The sequence below is a fragment of the Natator depressus genome, chromosome 5 (assembly GCF_965152275.1).
Source record: "Natator depressus isolate rNatDep1 chromosome 5, rNatDep2.hap1, whole genome shotgun sequence".
Taxonomy (NCBI): Eukaryota; Metazoa; Chordata; order Testudines; family Cheloniidae; genus Natator; species Natator depressus.
In genome coordinates this window covers 14,777,456-14,786,768 of record NC_134238.1, presented here as the reverse complement: position 1 = coordinate 14,786,768, position 9,313 = coordinate 14,777,456, and the positions used below count along the sequence as shown (strand labels likewise).

At 42.4% G+C, this 9,313-nt stretch overlaps 1 protein-coding gene across 6 annotated transcripts in view; it reads right to left on the bottom strand.

Moving 5' to 3' along the window:
- Positions 1-219: 219 nt before the first annotated feature.
- Positions 220-9,313, bottom strand: part of CTIF (cap binding complex dependent translation initiation factor) — a 340,733-nt gene continuing 331,639 nt past the window's right edge. For 5 of the 6 annotated variants that reach the window (XM_074952340.1, XM_074952344.1, XM_074952343.1 and 2 more), the window contains one exon: positions 220-8,090. In XM_074952340.1, the coding sequence (XP_074808441.1) occupies positions 7,875-8,090 (216 nt within the window). In that variant the 3' untranslated portion in view covers positions 220-7,874. The remainder of the gene's footprint in view (positions 8,091-9,313) is intronic. The other variant, XM_074952342.1, reaches the window with a different exon arrangement.

Below are 9,313 nucleotides of genomic sequence, written 5' to 3'. Positions count from 1 at the left end.
GGGGATGTTACTTTTTTGTAGAGCTGAGACATGAAATATGTGAGGAACACAAATACTACAAAAACAAAAACAACCCCCCCGCCCCGCAAAATGTGGCAAAATAAGGAGGCAATGGAAGTTTCTAAACATTGATTTCAATATTTATTCTGTGATTAATATCACAATTCACCATAATAGTTGCACTATTTGTCATCCATTTTGATGAAACCATAATATAATAAAAATGATAGTTTCAGCAAGTGAGTTTTTGCATATATTAAAATGCAGACTTTTACAACAGCAACAAAAATGTGCAAACCCCTTGTCTCCCCAATGTAACAAAACAAAACAAAACCTTGTACTGAGGTATTTAGTCATGCTATCAATTTCAACAGAAGCAGGAGAAAAGAGAATCTAATGGATATAGCTTTGGATGCCCCTGCGCTATTTCTTTGTGGGGAACAGGATCAGATCAGTAGCAGAGCCAGAAGACTGGGCCTGATCCAATGCCCACTGAAGCCAAATACAGTCTTTGCATTGACTTCAGTGGGCATTGCATGGACTCTTGGGGCCCAAATTTGTTCCCATTGAAGCCAATGGCAAAACTCTAATGACTTTAATAGGAGGAGCCAGCCTTCTAAAGCCTGATCATGTGAAATGGCAGGCGCCCTCAATTTTCCATTCTGAGCCCTCCGCATGGCACAGGATTGGGGCCCTTAGAGAGGAGCACATGACAGGGGCGATCAATGGATCAGACATGCAGCACAGCCTGCTGTACCAAACCATAAAGGAAGGAAGAATGAATCCCTCCTTTAAATTTCTAACCGGATAGGTATTCTTTTTCTTCCATACTTAGTTCCAAGCTCAACAAAATAAACATCTTAGCAGACCACCAAAACTGATACCACATATCAAGAGAGAGATGGTGAAATGTCAGGCTTTAAACATTTATTACGCAGATGATGTATTTTATAGCATACAGTGGTTCTGGATGTTCTATAAACAAGACTGAATTGCCATGAAGAGTTATCTCCCTTGTCTTAACAGTCTAGGAAAAGCTGAAAACGATGGTATTTTTCTCCCCTAGTACAAATATCTAGTCTCCTTCCCTGCCCCCCATTTTTCCTTTTCTCTTTTTTAAAAAAGCACTTAGTTTAACAAATCTGATAAATGATTAAATTTTCAAACACAATAAATACATTTAAAAAAATCATTGTTAGCATGACTGTGTTCTGAAGGAAACCACATCTCCCTTTGCTTTTGACACTGGACTTGGAAAACGTTAGTGTTATTTCTCCTGGAGATCACAAAAGGATGGGATAATAGCTTAGTGGAAAGAACAAAATTAGTGAAAATCCACAGAACACCCAGAGGGGGAATAAAAATCAAGTTTAAGATTTTGAGACTTCCAAGTGAGAGGTGTTTGTAAAAATAAGGCTAAGCTTGTGTACGAAAAGAAACCATAGGGGCTTCTAACAATTTTTCTTTCAAAGTCATCCATCGCGTCAAGAATGGATACAAATTAATCTCCTTCAGGGGGAAGAGGAGAACCAGGCATATCACTTACTTCACTACTCTCCCCTCTTTGTGTTTCATCTTTCATATAAATGATGTCTTCTCCAAACAGTGGTGAAATCCCTCACGGGAAAACACACAAGTCATTTTGTGGAGAACTAAAACCTTCAATTCGGAAATAATTTCACTAGGAACCAGTCTAATCACATGCCATATAGATTCTGGGCAGACGGCTAACCACTTTGTAGTGGAAGACTCCACAAATCTGTTCTTCATTTGAGCTTCTCCCTCCCCCTTCATCCTCTCAGCAAATTTAGTTACTGTAACACTGAGAAAATGTTCTCTGCCCGTGCAACTTCATCTCAGGGATTTCCCAACAGTATCACTGCTTTTCTCCACCTAGATCCTCAAACCACAGGTGAGGAGATGTCTTCTCAGGGCAGAGGACGGGACAAATTCAATGACCTATGGATGAAGGGCCAGATCCTGAGCTGGCGTGAATTGAGATAGCTTCAGTGACGCTACTCCCATTCACATCAGCTGAAGATCTGACCCGACATATCTAACTGGACTTTCCCTCCCGGCCCACTGATTTAATTTAAAGGGAACCATTTTTGAAATCTACGTTTATTGAGAACACAAAGGTTGAAACTGGCCAATAACTCATGAAGAAACATAAATGGTAACTCATGTTCCTTCAAAAGGTAACTCAGTGCACACTAAGGCTGTGTCTACACTAGAGAGTTTACAGCAGCACAGCTGTCCCGATGCAGCTGTGCCATTGTAAGATCTCTCATGTAGCCGCTCTATGCCCACGGGAGAGACCTCTCCTGTTGATATAATTAAACTACCTCCAACGAGTGGCGGTTGCTACGGCGGCAGGAGAAACTCTCCCACTGACAGCGCTGTGCACACTACCACTTATGCCAAGCGAAACGTATGTCACTCAGGGGGGTGTTTTTCACACTCCTGAGAGACAAAAGTTTGCTGACATAAGTGCTAGTGTAGACATGGCCTTACTAATTACACGCTTTGGGGGCTGCAAAAAATGGAAAAAACCAAACAAATTCACTTGGATTTTTGTACTTGTACCATGAATTGGTGAAAATATTAAAAACAGAGATGGTTTTACAGTGCTGTTTTATAGACATTTCTAGTGAACCTATAATATTGGATCTAGTTGTATCTTGGCACCACTGCTTTGCTGGAGGCTTCCCACCACAGAGCATCTTATAGAATGCATGTTATATAGACCTGTGGTACTGGTGATGCTTTCACATTCATACGTTGGACAGTCTCTTGCTATTGAGAAACCTGGAAACATAGATTCGTGACCACTCTTAGATGGAGAAAAGTGCTATTTTGTACTGTTTCTTTCATTCCTTAGCAATGCTGTTCAGCGGTAGCAATGTCATAGGTAAAGTTTATTGTTATCAATGGACTTTCAAAAGATATGATTGGTGGTGTGCATAGTCCCAGGGGAAAAAATACATTTTCAGTCAACATTTAGATTCACGGGTACCCATGGAACAATCAAAATTTCAAATTACAAAGTAGTTAATGGCAGAATGAACACACTTTAATTGTCAGATACAAATCACAAATCATTGAAAGATGGATTTCACATCACGAGACGTTCTTAGACACTGTCCAAAAAAGGCTTGGGGGAATCTCAGGGCTACAGAGCAAAGTAACAGGCCAAATCCATTAACCCTGAATATCTGGGTACAGGCCTGCAGCTAGAAGGCAACCTCTAGTAAAGGAAAACTATGAATAAACCCTCCTGGCTGGCGGTGGGAAAGCATTTGAACAGAATTACTGTCATGTGGCTTGGCTTTGCCTCTTGGTACTCCAAGAAAATTCCCAGTGATTAGGTGAAAATTCAAGTCTTCGAAATGCAATTTCCAATTCTCCTCTGGGTTCTTCTTTTTCTCCTTCCTTTGCTACATTCAGAGGTCAATTTGGAAATGTTGCAGATTATACCGGGCGAAAGACAGGCGCCACAAAAGCTGGCATGTACAGTGGGAGGGCTGGGATAAGGAGCTGGAGATCGTGGTTATTGGAGGGCTCAACTTGATCATTTGTACATTTCCCCTTAGGACTTGTGCCTGTATTTTAGGGGTTGTTTTTCTTTTAAAAACACAAAATAAAACAAAAAAATCACTTTCAAATTCTTTGTTCAAGTCTGAAAAAGGAGCAGCAGCAAGTGGATATATTAAGCTGCTTTTAAATAATTATTCTGATTGGCTGTGGATGTTCTAAAGCAATCAAATAATCTACTGTGGATAACCCACATATCACATTAGATCAACCTTGAACATTTTTGTTTTCCATCTTTAGCATCACCTTGAAAAGAGGGTGAGTAGATTTTGTGTTCAGGTTGGTAAGTGTTCATGACAATTCTGTGAGACGGCACTGAATCCAGCCTGAAGCAGCTGCTCCTTTCACACCCCAAGGGGCAAGGCATCAGAGGGCAAACAACTTAAGGAGGGTTTAGATTCAAAGGCTACAACCCTGAACCTTTTATAACACTGCTGGGCTTTGTTGCTCCTATAAAGTCCAATCTCTCACGGATAGTCACTATAAAATATTGCTGCTCCTACTGTCACACAGTTTTCTCACAGACAACCTAATGCTGAGGTACTGCAAGAGTTAGTCTTCGGAGAGCTAACCCCCTGGTCACCCCTAGACTGTTTCTGGAACTTAGAAATCAGTCTTTCCAGAGAAGTCCAGTGCAATAGGCAATTTTTTACAGCTGAATCAAGGTCTTCTCTTTCTTTCTTGGACATGCTGCTGTTGAGGATTCTGTTTCCTGCTGTTTTCCCCCGCTTTGTATGCACCTTAGAAAAGACCCAAGCAGAGAAGTTTCGAATAACTGTGAACCATAAAACAAATCTCCTCTCCTCTTGTGGTATTTTCTCTGTTGGAAATTTTTGCCCTCAAACTTGGCTTCCTGCAAATAATTTCCCCCCGAGTAACGGACAAATCTGGTTTTCTCTTACACCGCCATAAAACATACTGAACATCCAAAAAAGATCTGGACTGAATCTTTGTTCTTGTGAACAAACAGGCAGAAATTCAATCAACTGGTCCAAGTTGTGGAGTTCAAATCCAGATCTGTATTGCCTCAAGGTGGGTGGGTATTTGGATCTGGGGGTTTGTGTTTGGGTCTCATGTTTCATCAGGAGCTACGCTCCAGTTCCATGGCACCAGAGGTGGGTTTGCCAAATCTATACTTCTTACAACCAGAGGAAAGGGAAGAAAACTGAATAACAGGAGAAAAGTGAAGACTGCCTTTTGGAAAACAGCTTGTGAGTGTTAGAAACACCAAAACAGATTTTCCAAGTGAGTTTCTGAGACCTGTTACAACAATGAAATAATGAAATAAGACAGATATTATATATGAATCTTAACGGTCAGATTCACCCAACATTGGCAGCTATGCTCAGCTCACAGGTGCCTGGAGGGAGGGTTATGTACTGTAGCTTCCTTCTCTAATCTTCCACTGTAATAAGTGCTGAACAAATAAAGGAAAATTTTCACTCCCTAATTCTGTTAGACTTCATCAAGTAAGCACCAGAAGTGATGTAGTAAATAAAAGCGTCAATAAAGAAGCAACCACTAAGCCACGACATCATTTCCTGGTCACCATACCGGAAGTGAAGTAAGGGCCTGCCTGTCCCTCTTTACCAATACAAAGTTACTGAAATAAGTAACTTCAAAGCATGTTTCAAATACGGGGCTGGAACAGATCTCCTTTTCCAAAAAAGAAACTGAAGTTAGTCAACAGGATCCATAAATCTGGTTAATGTTACTCAGACCCCAAATGATAAATATTGTGTTTACATCCATCTCTCACAAATCTCTTGCCTTATAATATACATTAAAGCCCTAAACCTGCAAGTTGCTGAGCACCCACAAGTCCCGCTGGCATCATTGGGAATTAAAGCCATGCTGTCCTGTGGGACAGGCCCTGAAGGAAGGGTTTGGTGGGCAGCTCGCTCTTCTTAGGAATTACAGACTTGCTACAGAATAGATACTTTAAAAAATAAATGTACCATATGCTTAAAAGCTGCGGTTTCTCTGCCAAACTTGCACATGCTTGAAAACTAATACTTGTTTTACGACTGACACGGATCCATCTCAGTCTAAACGCACATCGCACACTTACAGCTCACCTTCTTCCCTAACCAAGTCAAGTCATTGGCCTCACTTCTCATGCTAGACTGATCTGCCCTAGGGGCATTCTGCAAACACTTCTCAGCATTGCCAACACCACTTCAGCTTCACTGGTGTGAGCATTGTTGGGAACCCTAAAGTAGACAGAGCACTAGTGTTTTTAAGCACGTGTATCACCTAATCCTGCTTGGATCAGGTCTAGAGAACAGTGCTTAAATTGCTGACAGCAGCCTCTCTACAAGGGCTCCCAATGTTTCTAACAACAGTGAAACTGCACTAGTGTTAAATACGGTGGGACAAGTAGATGTGATGGCTGCCGCCTTTGCCAACCCACTGGAGATTGAACTGGGCACCTCCAGAGCTCAAAAAGCATGAGCTGCGACAGCTTGCACTAAAGAATCAAACCTCTCTAGCTGGGGCTGTAACAGACTCATACTCTCTGCGCATTGCGCATGGAGGTGGGGAACCTGTAATACACGCTGACCAGTGAGTTACATCCTTCCTCGGATCCAAGGAAGCTCATCCTCAGTGTCCGAGGCCCACAGCAGTTTGAATTCCAGACAAGCTTCCACTCCATGACAGCTGCCATCTTGTCTGACCCACCAGGGATTGAACCAGAGATCGCCAGAGCTAAAAGCATGAGCTGCTACAGTTCGAGCTGAAGTCCCTAGCTGGGGCTGTAACGGACTCACATCCTCTGTGAATTGGACACAGAGGGAGAACTGTAACACACACACACCAGTGGGTTACACAGGTAAGGCCAGTGAGGTGCACTGTGGCTTCCTTCTTATACTACCTCTACTCCATCTCTAGCCATTTGCATTGCTCTCCTCTTTACACTTCATTTAGTGGAAAGAAACAATGCTCTCAGACCCTTCTCCTATCAAAGGCTGTATTAGTTACACTGACTAAACAGACTATGCTTCTGGCAAAGCGAAAGACGGGGACAGCCTCCTTCTGAATTCCACGTCTATGCAATGCAAACCGAGAGACACTGGTTTGGAAAGTTTAGCTAATTAGAAGCCAAACCTGAAACCTATATTTTCGGCTTTTCTTTTTTCCTTTCTGATGCCATATACTCGTCACCTTCTATTTACTGGTTTCCAAAGAAGAACTTCAAGTCTTAATTTTTTCCCTCACCCTGTCTATTATTAGGACCAAGCATAAGGGACCTGGTTTAAATGTATAATTACAACTGTGACAGTAATTACAATAAAGCACTCTTTAAACAAACAAACAAACAAACAAAGTAAGTTACAAAAAATAAATGGATTATAGTTTAGTGGATGAGGAATACTGCGTCTTTAACAGCAAACAGCTGCAGAATGCCTGTGTTTCTTAGAGTTAGCAACTCAGAGTGTACATTTTTTAATTACCTTGATAGGTTACTGGCAAGAAGACTGTGGCTATGATACTTCTAAAGTGGCTTTTGGATTTTTTTAACTTCTCCCTCCAATTTAACACCCTCGTGCCAACCATTCAAGAGCTCACATTATAACATTATTTTCATGTTTCAAAGTTGATAGCAAATGTCTGTTTAAAAAAACCTAATAAAACAAGAACAAAGAAAAATGGAAACCCAGTGCAAATAAATAAATCATCTTGTGTGAAATCCTAATCTAGAATCAGGTGTTGGGGGGGATTTTGCGGAGGGGGGGAGAATAAAAAGTTGAAGACAAGAGGAGGGGGAAAAAAAATAATGAAAGCTTCGCTTTGACAAAAGCCGTCAATTACCGGCGTCTGGTGTGGAACGTGTCTTTCTTTGTCCTCCCAAGACATCTGCTGTGTGTTGTCTCCTGCCAGTTGGCTGGTGCAAGCCAAGAGAATGGCGTGGAAACAATGCTAGACTGCACTTCCACTTGCTTTTCAAATTCTCCGTGTTCTTTCTAAAGCCAAACAATAACACGGCGGGATGCGTGGCTGCATGAGCAATGATTTAATAAAAGAAACCTGAAACAAAAACTCAGCAGGAAAGAGGGGTGGTGCTCCGCAACACAGCTGAAAAGAAACATGCTCCTCTGCCCTCCAACCTCATGAACATATTCTTAAGCATGCTGGGGTTTGTCTTCTTAGGTATTTTCTCATAAAGGTTCTCACTTCTCTCTCCAGTAGCTGATCAATTTGTAGCACAGTTCCTTCCTGTTTCCTTTTAAGGTGCATGTCTTCTTCCTGCTCCCATCCATCCCCACCTCCCCGCATTCTCAGGCTGTCAGTTTCTGGATTGTCTTGTTGTAGTACTGTGTGATGGTGGGCGTCAGGGGGTTCCAGTTGTTGGCGTGCAGCTCAATGACCTCGAGGAGGAGGGACCGTGTCAGCATGGACTCCGAGGGGCACAGCATCTTGTCACGTGCTACTGCCAGCAGCTCTGTCATCATCTCAGGCAGCTGGTCCTCCAGCAGCCGGCCTGTGCTTTGCAGCTGTCAAGAGAGAAGGGTCGAAAGCTGCATGTTAAAGTGCAGGTCACCACTCCAGCCTTTATTATTGTTTAGTTTTAAAACTATCCTGGTTGCAACTAAGATGTCAGCTTGGGCTTGTCATGTGGGGTGGTGGGGGGTCCCAGGGAAATATAAAGCTCAGTTAACCACAGCATTGCTACCAGAATCCCTCACTTTGTGGAGACTCTCCTGGAAAACTATCCTGCTGGCACATGTGCTTGTAAAATATTAAAGGAGGAGGAAAGTGGAGAGCTGGATGCAGGCATATGGCACCTCTGAAAAAGTGATGTCGGCTGCAGAGAAACAATGGCGGAAGAGCCACAGATGGTCTGCTGTTTGCTGTCATGTAACAACTCAAGGGCTTCTGGAAGCTACACTGAACAGCAGTCAGTTATAAGGAGAAAATATTTACATAATAGGGCTGATTTCCAAAAGTGCAGCCATCCTTTCTGGAGACGAAGTCCTCACCTGCATTTAGCATCTGCAACTGAGATACAAGTGCAAATCTTGAGATCTTGTATGCTGAACTACCTGGCTATGGGTGCAAATGTGACATAGGTACACTGTGATAACCGGGCCTACAAATTTACCCTTATTATGAGCTCAACTGTAAGAAAGTTTATAAAGTGTCACAATAACCTATGACAATAAATGTTGATGGGAAAAGATGCAAAAGAGATACAAAGACTGAATTAGTCCAGATAAAAAGGCCCTATTGATATAACTCAACATCATGCCCGGCAAACAAGAAGAGTATGCCACCGTCAATTAATGAACCAAAATTGGTGCATCAGAAATTAGGCCTAATTGGTGGACAAAATAAGGAGGGGGGTTGGCTATTCCATTCAAGACTCGCCTTTTTGGGTCCTCCAAAAGAGACTTTCGGGAGAAAAAGCTGGCTACCGTGACGCTGGCTGACTGAAAGATGAGAGAAGAGGAAAGAGCGAGGTTTATCAATATGGCTGCTACCCCCATCGTCTCCTGGGATCCACAGGACCTTTTTCATCCAACCCCTGAAAGATGTCCTGACCAGACTGGGCCAGAAAGAGGGAGACAAGATGATGACATTGTTACCTCCATCAGCTTCAGATCCCAACCACCACCTGGGATGTGAATCTTTGTCCCCCACACATAGTATCCTTTTCCTTCCCTACCTTAATCATTCTCTTTCCTCTCTCTCCTTTTTCCTTTTGTCTAATAAGAGC